This window comes from Pelophylax lessonae (genome assembly GCF_965119305.1).
Source record: "Pelophylax lessonae genome assembly, chromosome: 2".
In the NCBI taxonomy this organism is placed as follows: domain Eukaryota; kingdom Metazoa; phylum Chordata; class Amphibia; order Anura; family Ranidae; genus Pelophylax; species Pelophylax lessonae.
Window position 1 is genome coordinate 668,425,226 of NC_138769.1, and position 23,252 is coordinate 668,448,477.

Below are 23,252 nucleotides of genomic sequence, written 5' to 3' on the forward strand. Positions count from 1 at the left end.
ACAGCTCTGAAATATTTCTTACCTTTTGCAGAGGGTGACACCATCACTACTATGTTCTATCACACTGGTTGATTAGCATCTCTGTTATTGTATGTGGGGGATTTCACCATTATTTGCACATTGAAGCTCTGCAATTTCTCAAAATATTTTTGCAGAGGGGGTGACACCATCACTACTATATTGTAATACATTGGTTGATTTGCACTAGATATTAATTTATAGGTTTTACCATTGCACTTATAAGTCCATTTGTACAATTGAATTGAAGGGCAGCGCTGCGTTTTTTGCTTTTTATTGATTCGCATTAGATGAAGGAACCAGCTAACAAGATTCCTATTGCTTTTGAGATTTTTTTTAGTTGCATGGTAGTTTTACTAGATTTGGTATGCCCTCTGTATACTGGTAACCACTGGCCCTGCATATTGGTGGTGTGCCCCTGTATGCTGGTGTTATGTGCAGGGCTCAGGAGGACGCTACGTGCAGGGCTCGGGAGGACGCTACGTGCAGGGCTCAGGAGGATGCTACGTGCAGGGCTCGGGAGGATGCTACGTGCAGGGCTCGGGAGGATTCTACGTGCAGGGCTCGGGAGGACGCTACGTGCAGGGCTCGGGAGGATGCTACGTACAGGGTGCAGGGCTCGGGAGGGCGCTACGTACAGAGTGCAGGGCTTGGGAGTGTACTAAGTATCGAGTACAGTGCTCAAGAGGATGCTATGTACAGGGTGCAGAGTTGCGAATTGGCTGATTCTCTTGAATAGACTGCATGACATGAGGAGGGAGAGATAGTACAGAGGGAAAGTTCACATTACTTTTATTGAGATTCGTGTCTCTTGCACACAGGTGGCTGAGCACATTCTGTGTAATTGCAGTTGAATTGCCTCCATCCAGGCAGCCCAGGTGCATCGTACAGCCTGGGAAACAGCGTTAGAGTAACCCCAGAGGACAAAACCCTTTTTTAATTTTTATTTTGTATTGTGACACCAGCAATGTTTATGTCAAAGATAAGGGAAGCAGATGGATGGATGGATGGACAGACAGAACACACAGAGATCCAGCATTCTTTTCTCCCTGTCAGGGTCTTTGTAAGAGCCATGAGAATTGTGCTGTGTGGAAGTAATGCAGGATATATGTGCTCTGTCTGCCCCACAGAGGAGCTTTACCAAAAGCCTTGCTGGTGTCAGAATACAGTGTGGATGGTCTTATTCTCTACAGCTGCCCTTCTAATCACCACTATGCCACACTGTAGAAACCAGCATGTGCTCTTCATACTCACTGAAGCTGTTCCTCTCTCTCTCTAGTCCAAGTGTAGGGAAAACTCACTCACTGCAGCCAGGAGCTGGATAATCTCTCTGTTCTATTTCATCCCTTTAGCAGGCTGGGCTGGGCTGAGCTGCGCTTTCTCCTCTCCCTCCAATCTAGCTGCTGACATGTCCCCTCCTCTGTGCATCTCAGAATTCATAGAAGGCGGGCTGGAGAAGGAGGGCGGTTCAGCATTTCCTATTGGCTGAGAATGCAGCAAAGAGGCTGTAATCAAGCCGCCTCTGAAATCTGCCTGGCCGGGTCTAGCTAAAGATTATCGGCTTATGCGGCAGGAGCTGCTGTATCCCTCCACAGCTTCCTGGCATCAGTACAGGATTTACAGGTAGAATAAAATCTTAAAAAACATTTTGACATACTGTATAGAAGAACTGGTATGTGAATTTTGGGGTTGCTGTGTGGGGGTGCTTAAAGATTTTCAGGGGGGCAATTGACTCATTGCCCCCCCCCCAGATCCGCCACTGGGTAAGGGAAAGAAGGGAAGGTAAGTATGTGTAGTTTGTCCAGCATGGACAAAGCACAGGTTCACTTTAAACCTTCTCCTTGCTGGTTTCTAGAAATGCTCCCTTGTTCGCGAATACAATTTCTTCCAGAAAACATCCTGAAACTTGTTTAAATTATTTTCATGCCTAAAAGTGTCACTCAACCTTAGGCTTCATTTACACATTTGCATTTTTTTAAATTATACTTTGGCACTTACATTTTAAAGCTTTTTGTTATGTCAAATGAGTTTTGTCATGTTTTGGTACATTGAACCCTAAATGTTGCCCTGCTTATTGGTAATCAAAGCAGCTGGCCAACCCCTGAAACCTCCCTAAGTATCTTCCCTGTATTTGACAGTATTACAGATCTTTTGGGATTTTTCCTTCTCCTTCTCCTTCTCCTCCTTCTTCACCTAATTAAGTTTTTGGCAAAGAAGGGTGCAGGTTGTCCACACAAGGCTACTGAATGTTTACAGAGATGACACCATCGACAAGAGTCACCAATGACAAGACTTTGCTCTTGTCAATAGTGTAATCTCCGTAAACATTCTGTAAACTTCTGTGGATGTCAGACAGCCGACACCTCTCTTCATCAAGACTCAGTGACATCATGTTGCTTCATGATAAGAAGAGATAGTATAGAGGAAGAGTTACTCTACCAACATGTGAAATTTGAATGACCTATGTAAGTTAATAAAAAAGCTATAGCCGAATTTTGCAGTGTATTTAGTTGCTTGCCTTGAGTTTACTTTAAGAAACAGCTTTTTTAGTTTTCAGTGACTAGAACTTAGATTTACTTACAAGGTAAAGAATGATTAGACAACGCGTGTATTTTGTAGAGCAAAACATGGGGTTAAGCCACCTAGGACTTTCATGGTACTTTATAGACAGCAATACACCAGGCCAAATTTTTTCTTATTTTTTTTTAAATATACAAACTTTATTGTAACATTTACAATTAAAAAGTACCCTTTTGTATATAAGGGATACATCAAAACATATAGGGAAAGCCCAAGTTAGGGCATAACAATACAAAAGATCACACTTTCATTTTCAGACATTGGGTTCTGAAGGGGGTAATTTCCAGTCAGGGGGCTCCCCAATCCACAAACTACCAATCTCTTAGAAATCTCTACATATTTTGCGGGAGAACAGCTTCTTCAGGAATGATATTGTACATAGGTGTGATCTGAAACATGAAAATAAAACATAATAATAATAGTATGTGAAACATAGAATATATAATAAGTACCACAAAAATATCAAGAAATGAACATAGGGCTAAAACTAATTCCCATATCCATTACCCCCAATCTTAAACCAAGTGGGGCCATATCAACTATAGGCTACGGTATGCAACATGTGTATTTTGACATACATTCGCTATTTTGTCAATCAAACCATTGATTAAGTAACTGAATAAACTTGCTTACCTTAATTTATTATACGAATGAAGTCAGAGTACTTAGTGGACTTAGTTTATTTTTATGTATATAAAAAAACAATGAAAAGATGAAACAATCCATTGATGGTGTAAGTGTACTCGATGTAAACACTTAAAGTATTTAAACCCACATCATTAAAAAACTATCAATAAATTATGTATTGCATGCTGTTCATGCTCACTCAGTCACTATGAGATTTGTTTTCTGTACTCTGAAAAACACCTGGTTGATCCTGTTGTTCTCTATCTCCACCTTCTGTTCATGTCCCCAATGCAGCTAGAGATTTTGCAGCTGCAGTGGAAACTCTTCACATGCTCAGTTTTCAGTTAGTTTCTATGCTGAGCATTTCATTTCTATCACATCTGAGCAGCCCATGTGAATATAGAGTCACACATGTGGACATATAAACAATACTAAAAGACATCCTGCCCCCTCCCTCCTCCTCCATGCCCACTAACCAGCTAAACACAATGGGGGATGGGATATTACATGTAGATGAATAGAGGCTTCACCTCCCTCTTATTCTAAGTCACAGGGGCTGGAGGGGTGTGGTACAGCCTGTGACTGGCAGAAATCCACCACACCATGCTAATGCCAAAAAATAATAACAATGTGATTTCAAATATGTATTAGTATGACAATTTAAAACAGTTTATTGATATTATACATTTATTTTTACTGTATATTCAAAAATTATTGTATTCAATTTGTTTTTTTTTGTTTGTTTTTGAACATGTGACCAGCAGCAGAGGACTAGAAGCTCCTCCTGCTTATGTTTCCCTGCAGACAGGCTGGGAAAGATTTGGATCATGTGACAGCTGTATATCGATGATTAGGAAAAAGATACTTAGATGTTTTTTGTTTAATTAAAAAAAATGACACTGCCACCATCCATATACAGAAATCGAATGGACAATGTATATGAAACAGTGTGTATTTAGTATCACTTTAAGTATGCAACCATATGTAAAAAACGAAATACAAATAAAATAAATTAATTTGTCAACAGCTATATTAAGTACTGAAGTTAGCACAGGCCAGGGTGGAAATTATTCCTACAATAAAATGAATCCTAAAGGGACGTGGCTCGGATTCATTTTAACCATTTTGGGGTTACCTGCCTTTTGCCTATATATGAAATATTAGGCATCTGCAGTTGGTGAGTTCCCAGCTGAATGGGAGCCGTCACAATTAGAGTTGAGCGAACACCTGGATGTCTGGGTTCGGCGGGTTCGACCGAACTTGAAAAAAAAGTCCGGGTTCGTGAACCAGACTTAACCCGAACTTTGCCCCAATCCCAAACCCCATTGAAGTCAATGGAGACCCGAACTTTTGAGCACTAAAATGCCTCTAAAACAAACATGGAAAGGGCTAGAGGGCTGCAAATGGCAGCAAACTCATCTTAAGAGCATGGCAAGTGCTCTGCAAACACATGTGGATAGGGAAATAACTTACAATAACATAAAAAAACAGAAAAATAAAAAATAATAATCTTGAATGATGTAGGAGGAGGAGGAGGCACATATGGAGTAGGAGGTTGAGTTGGCGGTGGATATGGTGGTGTAGGTGGAAGCAGCGGCGGCAGTGGAGGAGGACGAGGCCCATATGGAGTAGGAGGTTTAGGTGGCGGTGGATGTGGTGGTGTAGGTGGAAGCGGTGGTGGAGGAGGACGAAGTAGCCAACACTGGTTTTTGTTTTTAATTTTATTTCTTTTAAAATTAGGGTACACCCCAAAAAGAGTGAGAAAGATCAAAAATACAACAATGGCTGGGTAAGGCCGGTATACATGTCTATTCTGCACAAGGTACGGACAAGTCCTGTGGGATCAATGCCTGGTTCATTTTAATGAACGTGAGCTTGTCCACATTGGCTATGGACAGGCGGCTGCGCTTGTCTGTGATAACGCCCCCAGCCGTGCTAAATACACGTTCAGATAATACACTGGCTGCAGGGCAGGCCAGCACCTCCAAGGCATAAAGGGCAAGCTCAGGCCATGTCCCTAATTTGGAGAGCCAGAAGTTGAAGGGGGCAGACCCGTCATTCAGTACGTCTAGGTGTGTGCACACATACTGCTCCACCATGTTAGTGCTGGGTCGTGGTGCTGCTGGTGGAGCTCCTGTGTCAAGGAGAGGACGTGGTCAATCTGTGCCAGCTACACGCACAAGTGAAACACCTTTCTCAACTGCGAGTAGGCGACAGAACCTTAGAGCAGTATTTGGCAGGGCCTAATGTGCCTCTACAAATGTTGAGGCCAGAACAAGTACAGGCGATAGTAGATTGGGTTGCTGACAGTGCCTCCAGTTCCTTCACATTGTCTCCCACCCAGCCTTTTGCTGAAAGGTCAGAGTTGGCACCTGCAGCCGATGTCCATCAATCTTTCACCTCACCCCCTTGCAAATCAGCCAAGCAGTCTGAGCCCCAAGTCATGCAGCAGTCTCTTCTTCTTTTTGATGACTCTGTTAGCATGGTTTCCCAGGGCCATCCACCTAGCCCTGCCCCAGAAGTGGAAGAGATTGAGTGCACCGATGCCCAACCACTTATGTCTCAAGATGAGTACATGGGAGGACCATCGCAGCACATCTCGGATGATGACGAAACACAGGGGCCAACTGCTGCGGAATTCCGAATTTTGGAGACCGACAAGGGTTGCAGGGCTGAAGACTGCGTGGAAGATGAAGTGGAGGACGATGAGGTCCTCGACCCCACATGGAATGAACATCATGCAGGTGACCTGAGTAGTTTGGAGGAAGAGGCGGTGGTCGCCCAGAGCCACCAGCACAGCAGAAGAGGGAGCAGGGTGCAAAAGCGGAGGGGCCGTGCCCTAGACACTACGCCTGCTACTGCCCAACGCAGCAAGGGACTGAGCACACCAAAGCCAGCTCAAAGGAGTTCCCTAGTGTGGCAGTTCTTCAGACAATGTGCTGATGACAGGACATGAGTGGTTTGCACACTGTGCAATCAGAGCCTGAAGCGAGGCATAAACCTTCTCAACCTGGGCACAACCTGCATGACCAGGCATCCAAGTGCAAAGCACGAGCTGCAGTGGAGTAGACACCTCAAAAACCAAGAAAGGTCTCTGGCTTCTCCTGCTTCCTCTTCTGCTGCAGTCTCGGCCTCTTCATCCACCTCTGTAGTGAGACCGGCACCTGCCACCCCGCAAACAGAGGATCTGCCAGCAACACCACCACCTGGGTCACGAGCAACCATCTCCACAATGTCCCATGGAAGCTTTCAGCTTTCTATCTCCCAAACACTGGAGCGGAAGAGGAAGTACCCCCCCCACCCACCCGCGATCCCTGGCCCTGAATGCCAGCATTTCAAAATTCCTGGCCTTTGAAATGCTGTCATTCCATCTGGTGGAGACGCAGACTTTTAAAAGCCTTATGGCGGTGGCTGTCCCACAGTACGTCGTGCCTAGCCACAACTACTTTTCCAGGCAAGCCATCCCTTCCCTGCACAAGCAAGTGGGTGACAAAATCAGGTGTCCACTGCGCAACGCCATCTGTGGCAAGGTCCACCTAACTAAGGATACGTGGACCAGTAAGCACGGTCAGGGACGTTATATCTCCCTAACAGCACACTGGGTAAATGCAGTGGTGGCTGGGCCTGAGGCGGATAGCACTTTGGCGCATGTCCTTCCACCACTGAGGATTGCAGTGCGCTTCAGTCTGCCTCCTGTTCCTAACTCCTTCTACTCCGCTTCCTCATCCTCTACCACCTCCTCACTCGGTCAGCGTAACACCTTCACCACCAACTTCAGCACAGCCAGGGTTGAACGACAGCAGGCAGTTTTAAAACTTGCCTGTTTGGGGGAAAAAAACACACACCGCGCAGGAGTTGTAGAGGGGCATTGAACGGCAGACCGATGAGTTGTTGGTGCCACTGAGCTTCAAGCCTGGCCTGGAGGTGTGCGATAATGGGCATAATCTTGTAGCAGCTCTGGGCCTAGCCGGTTTGACATACATTGAAAAGGGAAAATAGGTGTGCGAACCTTAGAAAAGATGAAAGTAATGTGAAAGCAGCACTGCAAAACAAATTAAATATGGAAAAATAGTAATGTATGAGACATAAATTACCAAAGTGCGCTAAACAAAATAATGAGAACAAAAGTTCATGGGTGATATCTGTGATGACAACAGTAAATACAAAACCTCTATTTCAAATAGTGCAAACTAAAAAGTCTTTCAATCCAGGAAATAAGGTGAAGGTTGGGGGGTGTTGGGAGGTGGGTGTGGCCTCGTCCCAAATAGTGATCCAAAGTGATTCTTAATAAACTTGAATACACATGTGAACACCCAGTGGTAGGAGTGGACTCTTACCACAATGTGGAGAGATGTGAGCATATACTGTGATATATCCAGAGGTCCCAACTGATCGGCTGGATGATGTGATTCTTAAAATAGAATGGATCAATCAGCTGCTTCCAAAATGGGGGGATCTGTAGGCTTCCAATCAGGGGATATTGCCAAAAGAGATCGTGCCCAAAGAAGAAGAGAAGGACTATAGTGCATTACCTTCAGTTTATTAAAAAAATGTATGAAGTGACACTTACAAAATCCAGATGAAAAGACAGCATGTACAGGGTGGTCGCGGATGTCTGCAGTACAATCCGGGACCTATGACAGCACGGCTGGCTCCCCCCGATGCGTTTCCACTGATGAGTCGGCTTCTGGGACTGGAGCTGTAGCCGTGCTGTCCACATCTCTCATTTAAAGCTTGGTTAATGGAGACTTCCGGTGCGGCCTCGACGGGGACCCGGAAATGCGAAGACGCACTTCCGGTTGCGGAGTCGACCAATCGCGATGTGTTACTCCGAGGACCCGGAAGTATTACAATGTCCTTCCAGAGACCTCTTGGGCCAATAGCAGCGGATGTCAACAATACACATCATAGGTGATACCGGAGTATTGAAAAAGAAGACTTTTATAACCTACCGGTGCACAAAGTATTGTCTGTTATATGAAGGTAAGCATTGTGGCCATGTCTAACCTTCTTTATTGAACTCTTGGAGGAATATTTTTATTAAAAGGCAAAAAAAATATTTTTAAAAGGTAAAAATATTGGCCGTGAAAAATTCACTGGTAATATGAAAATTAAAAAATTTATTTTTAAATATAGATAAAACCATCCTCAGGAAATGTCCTAAAGGAGTGAGCATGATATGGCCACAGATTTTGGGACTAAAAATACAAAGCCAATTTGTGGACACTGTATAAATTTAGGATCTTGAAAATTATATAAAATAGTTAAAATGTTAAAACCAAGGGTTATATAAAACCAAAAAAAATTGGGCAGTAGGTTAGGATGGATCACAGTGGAAGTCTCCATCCACCAACTGGTATATCAATAACAATAAAATTTATTAATCAAAAACCTTATCCATCAATATGTAAACATATACCAAATCGCCACATATTCTAACGGAAAAAGGAGAATTAAAGGGGAGGGAAGATATGCCAGATAAAGGACAGCAACTGGAAAAAGGGTTATGTACCCGTCTTGTACAAGGGGCTAGTCGTTGTTAATATGGGCATTTATGTCCCATTCTACATTCATGCCCCCGGGCTGATAACACTTTAGTTCATGTATCCAAAACGTTTCTCGCCTGGAGATGGTTCTCTTCATGTCGCTCCCTCTCCAATGGGGGGAGTAACCCTCAATCACGACAGCTTTCAATTGTGAATAGCATTGATGATGGCATTTGTCGTGATGGGCTGAGAGGCTATGTCCAGGGAAACCAGTTAGTATGTTGGTGAGATGTTCCCCAATTCTAATCCAACGTTTAATCTTGAGAGGTTACGAAGAGGGCATTCTCAATGAAAAGGAGAAAGAACATTTAGTTCCCCTAGCCCCAAGAATCCCACTTATTTATTATTTACCCAAGGTCCATAAAAGTTTATTAAAACCTCCAGGCCGACCAATAATAAGTGGGATAGATTCAGTTACCTCACGCATAGGAAAATATGTTGATCATTTCCTTCAACCTCTAGTGCAGCAAACCCCCGCGTTCCTAAAGGACACATCCCAGTGTATCCAGGAACTCACCAGCTTGGAAGTAGATGGTGAGATATTGATGGTGACAGCGGATGTTTCATCCCTGTACACCATCATACCTCACCAAATGGGATATGAAGCCGTTAGCACCTTCCTTGACAGCAACTATGATCTCCCATTCAGACAAAAAGTGTTCATTCTGGAGTTATTACAATTCGGAATGGAACACAATTATTTTTATTATGGTGGGAACTTTTATCTGCAACAGACTGGAGTGGCGATGGGAGCAAAATTTGCTCCCAGCCTTGCCAACTTGTTTATGGCACTATGGGAGGATCGTAACATCTATGATAATCGAGAATCTAATATCTTCCTGTGGAGGAGATACATAGATGATGTCTTACTGCTGTGGAAAGGAGACACCTCTTCCCTCAAACTTTTTATGGACCGACTGAACTGCAATGATTGGGGCATTCACCTCACTTATCAGTTCAGTGAGGTTTCCATCAACTTCCTAGATCTCACCATCTATAGGATAGGATGTAAGTTTGGCACTAGGACATTTTTTAAACCCACGGACAAAAACGGGTTTATCCCCCTTGATAGTTGCCATCATCCAAACTGGCTAACTTTGGTCCCTACCAGTCAATTTAGGAGGATCCGCCGTAACTGTACGGACTCTCACGACTTTGAAGGATAGATTCTTGGAAAAGGGATTTATGAAAGAAACTTTGGAACAAAATATCCTTCAAATCAAAGACCTACCACAAAGAGAGTTAGTGGTCCCTAAACCTAAACAAACAGGTACCTTTTCCAAATTTGAATACGCCTTTATCACCTCGTTTTCCACTGGATATAGATGGGTTAATCGTACTTTCCGGAAATATTGGCATATTCTCAGGGGAGACAAAATATTAGGACCAACTCTTCCTGAAAGACCCCCCATCATATACAAGAGGGCCAGGAACTTAAAAGACCTGATTGCCCCCACTCCAGTTGAAAAGCCTGCCATCCCTAGAATGTTTTCCAATTTAAAAGGTTATTTTCCTTGCAAGAAATGCCGTGTATGTAAAGAGTTAAAAACACAAAGAACCAAAACCTTTAACTCAACAGTAACTAAGAAAAAATATGATATCCAAAACTTTGTTACCTGCCAAAGTAAAGGAGTTATATACCTCCTTACCTGCGGATGTGGTTTGCAGTATGTTGGGAGAACTATCAGAACCCCAAGTATAAGAATTGGGGAGCATCTCACCAATATACTAACTGGTTTACCTGGACATAGCCCCTCAGCCCATCACGACAAATGCCATCATCAAAGCTATTCACAATTAAAAGCTGTCGTGATCGAGGGTTACTCCCCCCATTGGAGAGGGAGCGACATGAAGAGAACCATCTCCAGGCGAGAAACGTTTTGGATACATGAACTAAAGTGTTATCAGCCCTGGGGCATGAATGTAGAATGGGACATAAATGCCCATATTAACAACGACTAGCCCCTTGTACAAGACGGGTACATAACCCTTTTTCCAGTTGCTGTCCTTTATCTGGCATATCTTCCCTCCCCTTTCCCCTTTAATTCTCCTTTTTCCGTTAGAATATGTGGCGATTTGGTATATGTTTACATATTGATGGATAAGGTTTTTGATTAATAAATTTTATTGTTATTGATATACCAGTTGGTGGATGGAGACTTCCACTGTGATCCATCCTAACCTACTGCCCAATTTTTTTTGGTTTTATATAACCCTTGGTTTTAATATTTTAACTATTTTATATAATTTTCAAGATCTTAAATTTATACAGTGTCCACAAATTGGCTTTGTATTTTTAGTCCCAAAATCTGTGGCCATATCATACTCACTCCTTTAGGACATTTCCTGAGGATGGTTTTATCTATATTTAAAAATAATTTTTTTAATTTTCATATTACCAGTGAATTTTTCACGGCCAATATTTTTACCTTTTAAAAATATTTTTTTTGCCTTTTAATAAAAATATTCCTCCAAGAGTTCAATAAAGAAGGTTAGACATGGCCACAATGCTTACCTTCATATAACAGACAATACTTTGTGCACCGGTAGGTTATAAAAGTCTTCTTTTTCAATACTCCGGTATCACCTATGATGTGTATTGTTGACATCCACTGCTATTGGCCCAAGAGGTCTCCGGAAGGACATTGTAATACTTCCGGGTCCTCGGAGTAACACATCGCGATTGGTCGACTCCACAACCGGAAGTGCGTCATCGCATTTCCGGGTCCCCGTCGAGGCCGCACCGGAAGTCTCCATTAACCAAGCTTTAAATGAGAGATGTGGACAGCACGGCTACAGCTCCAGTCCCAGAAGCCGACTCATCAGTGGAAACGCGTCGGGGGGAGCTAGCCGTGCTGTCATAGGTCCCGGATTGTACTGCAGACATCCGCGACCACCCTGTACATGCTGTCTTTTCATCTGGATTTTGTAAGTGTCACTTCATACATTTTTTGAATAAACCGAAGGTAATGCACTATAGCCCTTCTCTTCTTCTTTGGGCACGATCTCTTTTGGCAATATCCCCTGATTGGAAGCCTACAGATCCCCCCATTTTGGAAGCAGCTGATTGATCCATTCTATTTTAAGAATCACATCATCCAGCCGATCAGTTGGGACCTCTGGATATATCACAGTATATGCTCACATCTCTCCACATTGTGGTAAGAGTCCACTCCTACCACTGGGTGTTCACATGTGTATTCAAGTTTATTAAGAATCACTTTGGATCACTATTTGGGACGAGGCCACACCCACCTCCCAACACCCCCCAACCTTCACCTTATTTCCTGGATTGAAAGACTTTTTAGTTTGCACTATTTGAAATAGAGGTTTTGTATTTACTGTTGTCATCATAGATATCACCCATGAACTTTTGTTCTCATTATTTTGTTTAGCGCACTTTGGTAATTTATGTCTCATACATTACTATTTTTCCAGGTTTGACATACATCCCTTGCCTGTTGCATGTGCTGAATTTGGTGGTGCAGAGGTTCCTTAGAAATGACCCCGATATGTCAGAGCTGCTGCAGAAAGTGTGGGCCGTCTGTGCGCACTTTCAGCGTTCTCATCCTGCTGCTGCTCGCCTGTCAGTGCTGCAGCGTAACTTCAGCCTTCCCGCTCACCGCCTCACATGTGACTTGCCCACAAGGTGGAACTCCACCTTGCACATGCTGGCCAGACTGTGCGAGCAGCAGCATGCCATAGTGGAGTTACAGCTGCAGCACGCTCGCTCTGCAGAACAGCACCACTTCACCACCAGTAACTGGGCCTCCATGCGAGACCTGTGTGCCTTGTTGCGCTGTAACATATGCAGACTAGGCCGCAATTTAATATTTTTTCCCTAAATGGGTGTTTATTGAATAGCGGAATAGAACAACAGTATCCAAAGGGTGTATCTCACAGTAACATATGGAGACTAGGCATCAGTGTAATATTTTTTCCCTAAATGGGTGTTTATTGAATAGCGGATTAGAACAACAGTATACAACGGGTGTATCTCATGTGTTCAAATACAGACTAGGCCGCAATTTAATATTTTTTCCCTAAATGGGTATTTACTGAATAGCGGAATAGAACAACAGTATAGAAAGGGTGTATCTCACAGTAAAATATGCAGACTAGGCCGCAATTTTTTTTTATCCCCTAAATGGGTTTGTATTGCAAAGCGGAATACAACAGTATGCAATGGGTGTATCTCACTGTAACATATGCAGACAGGGCTGCAATTAACTTTTTATCCCCGAAAAATGGGTTTTTATTGCAAAGCAGAATAAAACAGTATGCAATGGGTGTATCTCACTGTACCATATGCAGACAGGGCCGCAAATAACTTTTTTTCCCCCTAAATGGGTTTTTATTGCAATGCGCAACACAACAGTATGCAATGGGTGTATCTCACTGTAACAGCCGCAATTAACTTTTTTCTTCCGCTAAATAGTTTTTATTGCAATGCGCAACACAACATTATGCAATGGGTGTATCTCACTGTAACATATGCAGCCTAGGCCGCAATTAACTTTTTTTCCCCTAAATGTGTTTTTATTGCAATGAGCAACACAACAGTATGCAATGGGTGTATCTCACTGTAACATATGCAGCCTAGGCCGCAATTAACTTTTTTTACCCCCTAAATGGGTTTTTATTGCAAAGCGGAATACAACAACAGTATGCAATGGGTGTATCGCACTGTAACATATGAATTAAAATCTGAAAAATAATTGTCCCCTTAATTGGTGCTTATTGAATAGCAGATTTGAAATGCAGTGTCTAAACGCTGTAAGTCACAGTAAAATATGAAGGAAAAAAGTTATTTTTTTTAAATGCAGATTAAGCAGACACATATGCACTGAGCTTGCAGGAAATGGCCGCTACACACCGCACGCCTAACAGCTTGGATACTGTTGTTGTTCTATTCCGCTATTGAATACAAAAAATCCATTTGAATGAAAAACTGAAAAATATTTTTTTTTTCCCTAAATACTGAAAAATAATTATTTTCCCCTTACATTGGTGCTTTTTGAAGAGCAGGTTAGAAAAGCAGTGTCTGTCTGAAGACTGTATGTCAAAGTAAAATATGAAGGAAAAATGTTTTTTTCTTTTTTAAATGCACGCCTAACAGGTTGGATAGTGTAGTTGTTCTATTCTGCTATTGAATAAAAAAAATCAATTTCAATGAAAAACTGAAAAATATTTTTTTCCCCTAAATACTGAAAAATAATTATTTTCCCCTTACATTGGTGCTTTTTGAAGAGCAGGTTAGAAAAGCTGTGTCTGTGTAAAGACTGTATGTGAAATATGAAGGAATTTTTTTTTCTTTTTTAAATGCAGATTAAGCAGACACATATGCACTGAGCTTGCATTTAATGTGCAGCACCACACGCAGCCCACCTAACAGACTGATAAAAGTTTTTTTTCTCCTTTCTCCTCCTCACTGGGCTCAGGTCAGGGCATAAAGATTGTGCACTGCACCCCTACACAATACAATCAATGTAGATCGCTGTCTGATTAAAGAAGATTCTTTCAATGCTTTCCATCAAAGCAATCTCCCGCCTGTCCCTACAGTAATCTCCTATCTCTCCCTCAGCAGCATCAGGAACCTCTCCCTAGTATAGTTATAGCAGAGTGACGCGCGGCGCTATGTGACTCCAGCTTATATAGACTCTGGGTCACATGCTGCACTGGCCAATCACAGCCATGCCATTAGTAGGCATGGCTGTGCTGGCATCTAGGGCACACTAGTTAAACGCTTGCTGATTGGCTGCCTTGCACCTGTTGAAACCGCACCATTAAAACCGTGCCAAAACATCAAATAACGTTACCGAACAACGGACAGTACCCGAACATACAGTGAAATGTTTGGGTTCGGGTCCAGGTACCGAATACCCAAAAGTCCGGGTTCGCTCAACCCTAGTCACAATCAATCACTTGGTGTGGTGGAAGTATAGCAAGACTCTGGAAACTTTTTGTCTTTTGGACTTTTTATTTAATACTTTTTTAACTCGCGGTCATGGGTGTATTCATAGCGTTTCTTAATCATCATTTATATAATTTATTTAGGCGCGCTACTGTCTATATCTTTGATGTTATGTAATTTAAATAGATCTGGTTTAATCCTAAAATGTTACCAATTATTTTAAGTGATAATAATGGTTGTGAAGAGTTTACTGCAAATCATGATGATGATGTTGATGACATTTTATTATTTTTTTAGTACAGTTAAAGTAAGTACTTTTTTTTAGGGTAGGGAAGGGTTACAGTATCCACACTGTCAAAACGAGCAGTTCAGTCACTCTGGAGAGATATCATCTCACTTACTGTTGTGTTTAAAGGACAGGAATTGAAGAGACATCTTCCCAATGGGACACAAATGTCAAAAACCCTTCTCTATCCCAGAAAAGTATTGCCTTTATATTAAATTTACTCCAGGGAACCTAACCCCCTCTGCAATGGGTCTGCTCCTGCACTGCAAGAGGTAACTGCTCTTTTATGTCTAGGTGATGGAAAAGCTGTTTTACTTACCTGATCCCTGGGCAGATAGCATTCCCTCATGCAATGCACTTTCCCTCGACATCCCCACGACCAAGCAAGTCTTTTAATGCAAGCCTTCATAAGTCTTGATGATGCCAGAGCTCCTTAGACCCCCAAAGTGTATGGAAGAAGAGGCGGCTGGGATCGGTCTGTTTTACCAAGTCCCCGAAACATACATGAGCAGTTGGTCCTTTCAATGCCAGAGCAGCCCCACTGTAAAGAAGGGTGTTTACGTTTCCTGGAGTTCAGCATTCATGTAATATATCATATTAACTTTGTTCACGTTGAGTTTACTATAACCAATGATGATAACAATACTGATGATGATTCTGTTCATGGTTATTTTTAGGTTAACTGTTGATGATGACTTTTCTTTTTTAGTGAATTTAGACAGGCTAAATGATGATGTCAAGCGATACAGCTGCACCCCAAGAAATTTCACAGTAAACTTACGGGAAGAGCTGAAGGTTACAAGCGCTGTGTTTTTTCCGCGATGCCTCCTTGTTAAACGCTGTGGAGGAAATTGCGGCTGCGGAACTCCGTATACTAAATCCTGCACATGTATGTCGGGGAAAACTGTAAAGAAATACCATGAGGTAATGTTAACCTTTCCCTTGTATAAAATATTCAGCCTGCAACAGCCAGGGATAAAAGAAGCTAAATACTTACTGCTCTGTTGAGCAGTGAGCAGTGAGTCAAATCTACATTTTCTTCTACAGTTATCAACACGGCTACTATATGATACAAAATACGGACTGTACCCTGCTGGGCATTGTGTTTATTCATGTTGGCCGCTACCTTAGTATAGTACACAAAGTGAAGGCTGGCGGGAGGAACCACAATGACTGATAGGGGGCACGCTATCCTACACATCCATAACTGTGGAGGAAACCATACACTATATTACCAAAAGTATTGGGACGCCTGCCTTTACACGCACATGAACTTTATTGGCATCCCAGTCTTAGTCCGTAGGGTTCAATATAGAGTTGGCCCACCCTTTACAGCTTCAACGCTTCTGGGAAGGCTGTCCATAAGGTTTAGGAGAGTGTCTATGGGAATGTTTGACCATTGTTCCAGAAGTGCATTGGTGAGGTCAAGCACTGATGTGGACAAGGTCTGGCTTGCAGTCTCCGCTCTAATTCATCCCAAAGAGGTTTTATTGGGAGGTCAGGACTCTGTGCAGGTCAGTCAAGTTCCTCCACCCTAAACTCACTCATCCATGTCTGTATGGACTTTGCTTTGTGCACTGGTTCAAATCATTTGGTGGATGGGGGATTATGGTTGTTTGTCAGGGGTTGGGCTTTTGGACAATTTCATGCTCCCAACTTTGTGGGAACAGTTTGGAGTTGGCCCCTTCCTGTTCCAACATGATTGCGCACCAGTGCACAAAGCAAGGTCTATAAAGACATTAATGAGCGTGTTTGGGGTGGAGGAACTTGACCTGACCTCAATAGAACACCTTTGGGAGGAATTAGAGCAGAGACTACAAGCCAGACCTTCTTGTCCACATCAGTTCCTGACCTCACAAATGTGCTTCTGGAACAATGGTCAAACATTTCCATCGATACACTCCTAAACTTTGTGGACAGCCTTCCCAGAAGAGTTGAGGCTGTTATAGTTGCAATGGGTGGGCCAACTCAATATTAAACCCTACAGACTAAGATTGGGATGCCATTAAAATTCATGTGCGTGTAAAGTTAGGTGTCCCAATACTTTTGGTAATGTAGTGTAGATTTGACTTACAGCTTGTTGGAGAAGGATGTATGATGAAGTTTCTTCTTTCAGTGGATGCCACAATAGGAGTTTTTAATTGTAAAAATATTTTGGACTTTTTCTTTTATCTGGTACATTCTCTTTAAATGAAATCTTACATCTCTCTTTTACCTCATTTCCTTTTTTAGAATTAGGTTTCTCTAACAGTCACAGTTCATGCACACCCCCAGAGAGTTACTGAAACAATGCATTTTAGGACCTAATACTGAATAGCATAGATTTAAAGATCTCTACACAATCAGAGACAGCATGACAAGTATTTTACATTAAAGTGGATTTGAAACTTATAGGAGAAGGATTATGGAAAATAAGGTTAAAGGTGGAATATAAGCAAAGAAATTGTTTCATATTTGGACACAGAAGAGATCCCAGCATTTTCATTTTTTTCCCCACTTTGACACAGAATGCAATTTATGTTCAGTATAATTTCAGGAACCTAAAGTTAAAACTATTATATAGAGCAAAAAATCTTTGAATATCAGCTCTGTGATCAGTCAGTCAAGCTGTCCAATTTCTACCTTGTTCAAATAGTCCTCTGCTGTCTTGTCTGGGAAAAGTGTTTGCCAATTCATTTTTCCTCCTCTTATCAGCAAAGCCCATATACCATGCTCATGTTTTTTTAATATAAAACACTGGGAAAATCCCAGAGCTGTCAGAGGGCTTGTTAACTTAAACGCTGCCCAAATCTCTCCTCTCATCCAAGACGTTTACTCTTCCTAGAAGAAATACAAATTTTTTAAAGCAACAAACCCGCCAGTGTCTGTATTTCATTTCTGTATGTACAAAGACTGTTGTGTTCTTATTGCTGAAAACCAAGAGTGCCTGAGGCATTCCTCAATTCTAGGGGGAAAATGTTTTTAAATGCTGTAATTAATGTGCAAATCTGTAATGTATATGTGTATACAGTATTCCACAAAAGTAAGTACATCCCTCACATTTTTGTAAATATTTTATTATATCTTTTCATGTGACAACCCTGAAGAAATGAGACTTTGCTACAATGTAAAGTAGTGAGTGTACAGCTTGTATAACAGTGTAAATTTGCTGTCCCCTCAAAATAACTCAAACACGGCCATTAATGTCTAAACCATTGGCAATAAAAGTGACTACACCCCTAAGTTAAAATGTCCAAATTGGGCACAATTAGCCATTTTCCCTCCCCGGTGTCATGTGACTCGTTAGTTTTACAAGGTCTCAGGTGTGAATGGGGAGCAATTTGGTGTTATTGCTCTCACTCTCTCATACTGGTCACTGGAAGTTCAACATGGCACCTCATGGCAACACTCTGAGGATCTGAAAAAAAGAATTGTCGCTCTACATGGCCTAGGCCAGGGCTCAAAATTTCATATCCTGAGCTACTAGCCAGGCCTTAAGGGTTACTCGCCACCAGTTGCCCCACCTAACCCCTACCCTGTCCAGCCCCTAAATACACCCTCAAAAAATGATTTTATAAAATGACACTGTTAAATATTTTTACATGAATGCAGAAGTTGCACAAATAAATATTAATAACAACAGTGTGATTGATTGTGTGTTTTACCTGGATTTTAGGTGCACTTCTATTGAATTCTATTACACAGTGCGTTAAGATGCAGCATGCAGGACTTTAAAGCGCTTTCATGAAAACGCACTTTGTAATAGAAATTCAATAGAAATGCACCTAAAATCCAGGTAAAACGCACATGCAAACACACTGGCCAAACCACAGTTCACCAGTTATTAGGGATAAGAGAGTGAATGGGGGTGGGGGGGTCTGGGTTGTAATTATATATGTTAATGAAGCGCAGAGTGAAGGACTGTAGAGAAAGTGCTAAGGCTGTATTTTTGGACAGGACAGGGTCAGCTAAATGGCTGCTTGGAATGCTCAGAGCTGAGGCCAACCAGAGGCTGCAGGACATACAGTACAGATTTATGGAGGGGACAGCTAAAAGATAGAAGTAGATGAAGGGTTAATGTGAACAGGAGAGAGGAGCACAAGAATTGCTGCTGACTTACCATTGTGCAGGGAAGATAAAGACAAGTGCGAGGAGACGGACAAAGTGAAAGTGACCATCTCAAGTGACCTGGCCGGGAAGGAGAACAAACCAACAGGGGGAGGGGAGCTTGGAAGGAGAGAAGTGAATAACGGCTGCAGGAAAGATAAGTGGCTGGAACAGAGGAGTCCAGAAACCATGCATTGTGCAATAACAGGAGGGAGAATGACATTCACTCCTGTCAGGCAGGTGAAGGCAGAAGCTCCTAGTGCACCCCCCCCCCCCCATGACAGATATGGACACCGCCCACCCCTGCACGTACTGACAGTGTTCTGTCTATCAAAGGACTTGAGCCAGGAGGTTCAAATGTAAGATGCTACAGTGCAGCGATCCCCGCTCTGTTAATCCAGCCGCCTTTCCTCTTCCTCTCCTCTCTCACCCTCAATCATTCGCCCCCAATCATTTTCCACTCGCAAAATTCGAGCAGGCGAGTGGAAAATTTGAGGGCTGGCCTAGGCTATAAGAAGATTTCCAAAACCCTAAAACTGAGCTGCAGCACAGTGGCCAAGACCATACAGTGGTTTACCAGGACAGGTTCCACTCAGAACAGACCTTGCCGTGGTCGACAAAAGAAGTTGAGTGCACGTGCTCAGCGTCCTATTCAGAGGTTGTCTTTGGGAAATAGACGTATAAGTGCTGCATGCATTGCTGCAGAGGTTGAAGTGGGGGGGGGGGTTAACCTGTCAATGCTCAGACCATATGCTGCACACTACATCAAAATGGTTTTCATGGCTGTTGTCCTAGAAGGAAGCCTCTTCTGAAGATGATGCACAAGAAAGCCCGCAAATAGTTTGCTGAAGACGAGCAGACTAAGGACATGGATTAATTTAACCATGTCCCGTGTTCGGATAAATCCAAGATAAACTTATTTGGTTCAGATGGTGTCAAGCGTTTGTGGCGGCAACCAGATGAAGAGTACAAAAGACAAGTGTGTCTAGCCTACAGTCAAGCATGGTGGTGGGAGTGTCATGGTCTAGGGCTGCATGAGTGCTGCCGGCACTGGGGAGCTAAAGTTCACTGAGGGAACCATAAATTCCAACATGTACTGTGACATACTGAAGCAGAGCATGATCCCCCTCCCTTTGGAGACTGGGTCGCAGGGCAGTATTCCAACATGATAATGACCCCAAACACACCTCCAAGACAACCACTACCTTGCTAAAGAAGCTGCGGGTAAAGGTGATGGACTGGCCAAGCATGTCTCCAGACCTAAAGCCTGCTGAGCTTCTTTAGAGCATCCTCAAACGAAAGGTTGAGGAGAGCAAGGTCTCTAACATCCACCAGCTCAGTGATGTCATCATGGAGGAGTGGAAGAGGACTTCAGTGACAACCTGTGGAGCTCTGGTGAACTCCATGTCCAAGAGGGTTAAGGCAGTGCTGGAAAATAATGGCGGCCCGCAAAATTTTGACACTTTGGGCCCAATTTGGACGTTTTCACTTAGGGGTGTACCCACTTTTGTTGCCAGCGGTTTAGACATTAATGGCTGTGTTTTGAGTAATTTTGAGGGCACAACAAATTGACACTGTTATACAAGCTGTACACTCACTCATTTATATTGTAGCAACGTGTAATTTCTTCAGTGTTGACACATGAAAAGGTATAATAAAATATTTACAAAAATGTGAGGGGTGTACTCACTTTTGTAAGATACTGAATATATATATATATATATACAGTATATATATATATATATATATATATATATATATATATATATATGTACATCTCATAAAATTAGAATATCATCAAAAAGTTAATTTATTTCAGTAATTCAATTTAAAAAGTGAAACACATACCGTGTTTCCTCGAAAATAAGACCTACCCTGAAAATAAGACCTTCTGTGATTTTTTTGGAGGGCTGAAATATAAGCCCTACCCCGAAAATAAGCTCTAGTAGTAGCTGTAAAATCCTAGAATCCACTCTATTACTGTTTTATATAATGTCCAATGTGTGTGTTTCTGTACTATAATTGTGCCAAATACCTTCTTTACAGCACTGCTCGGCGCTCAGCTGAACTCCCGCTGCTCTCCTCCTCTTCTCCCAGCTGTCAGCAGGGGATCTCGGCCCCTCCCTCTCCAGTGCTCCAAGCTGGGAAGAGAGCTCCGGCGGGTCACGCTGTAACAAAGGTATTTGGCCCAATTATATTACAGAAACACGCACATTGGACATGATATAATATTGTAATAGAGTGGATTCTAGGATTTTACAACCAGTTTTACTCGGTTCACACTGGGGATTCCTGACAGGTAGGGAGGGAGAGGGGGAGACAGCACATTACATGATAAGACCTACCCCGAAAATAAGCCCTACTATGTCTTTTGATGCCAAAATGAATATAACACCCGGTCTTATTTTCGGGGAAATACAGTATATTTTATATAGATGCGTTACACACAGAGTGATATATTTCAATTATGACATGTTTGGTATCTATTTAATCAGCGTAACTTCATCTTTTATATTTAAAAAAATTGGCTTATGTATTGCGTTTTCTTGCATTAAAATGAAAAAAGTGTATTTTTTCCCAACAAATTGCATCTTTAACCACTTAAGCCCCGGAAGATTTTACCCCCATTCCGACCAGGGGTTTTTTTGCGATTCGGCACTGCGTGACTTTAACGGACAATTGCGCGGTCGTGCGACGCTGTACCTAAACGAATTTGACATCCTTTTTTTCCCACAAACAGAGCTTTTGGTGGTATTTGATCACCTGTGCGATTTTTACTTTTTGCGCTATAAACAAAAAAAGAGCGACAATATTTTTCAAAAATTTTTATATGAAATTCCCAAAAAAAATGTAAAAATCAAAATTTTTTAACATTTTAGGCCAATTTGTTTTATGCTACATATGTTTGGTAAAAAAAATTGCAAAAAGCGTATTTTGATTGGTTTGCGCAAAAGTTATTGCGTTTACTAACTAAGGGAAAGATTTCTGTCATTTTTGGTGTTTTTTTTTTTAACGCGTAATGGCGGCGATCTGGGTTTTTTTTTTTGCGGTACTGCGACATTGCGGCGGACAGATCGGACCCTTGACTGACATTTTTGACACTTTTGGGGTTACCAGTGACATTACTACAGTAATCAGTGCTATATATATGCACTGTTACTGCAAAATGATACTGGCAGGGAAGGGGTTAACTTTATTGGGGAAGGAGGGGTTAAGTGTGTCCCTAGGGGCGTGCTTCTAACTGTGATTTGACATGGCTACTGCTACATAGTAGAACCGTATGATCACTATTCCTACACAGGGGAGAATGACAGGCGGCTTGTTTACATTAGCCGCCTGCCTTTCTCCCTTCACGGCGGACAATCGTGAGTGACCGGCGGACATCGGGTCCGCCGGTCACACACACGGACTTCCCAGGGAACGAGCCGGGGCGGGCGGGCGCGCGCTCGCCCGCTATTGGCTCATAAGCAAGTGACAGGCAAGTGACGTACCCATACGTCACTTTGCCTGGCCGGGGCTGACCGCCGCAGTATATGTACTTGCGGCGGTCGGCAACCGGTTAAAACTGCTGCACAAATACCGTGTGACGTAAAAAAATTCAAAACCCACCAATTTATTCTCTAGGGCCTCTGCTTTAAAAAATATACAAGTTCATCTCAGAAAATTTAAATATCTTAAAAAGGTTAATTTATTTCAGTAATTCAATTCAAAAAGTGAAACATATATTTTATATAGATGCGTTACACATACATACATTTCAAGCATTTGTTTTTCTTTTAATTTTGATGTAAATGGCTTAAAGCTAGTGAAAAACTAAAATCAGTATCTCAGAAAATTTGAATATTACATAAGGCCAATAAAAAAAGGATTTTTAATACGGAAATGTTGACCTACTGAAAAGTATTTCCATGTACAGTATAGTATGCACTCTTGGTTGGGGCTCCTTTTGCATGAATTACTGCATCAATGTGGCGTGGCATGAAGGCGATCAGCCTGTGACACTGCTGAGGTGTTATGGAAGCCCAGGTTTCTTTGATAGTGGCTTTCAGCTCATTTGCACTGTTGGGTCTGGTGTTTCTCATCTTCACCTTGACAATACCCCACAGATACTATATGGGGTTTAGGTCAGGCGAGTTTGCTGGCCAATCAAGCACAGCGATACCATGATCATTAAACCAGGTATTGGTACTTTTGG

At 42.3% G+C, this 23,252-nt stretch overlaps 1 protein-coding gene across 1 annotated transcript in view; it reads left to right on the top strand.

The window, feature by feature from the left end:
* Window positions 1-23,252, top strand: part of PDGFD (platelet derived growth factor D) — a 443,240-nt gene that overhangs the window by 389,688 nt on the left and 30,300 nt on the right. The window contains exon 6 of the mRNA XM_082244812.1: window positions 15,681-15,895. Coding sequence (XP_082100938.1) covers window positions 15,681-15,895 — 215 coding nt within the window. The remainder of the gene's footprint in view (window positions 1-15,680; window positions 15,896-23,252) is intronic.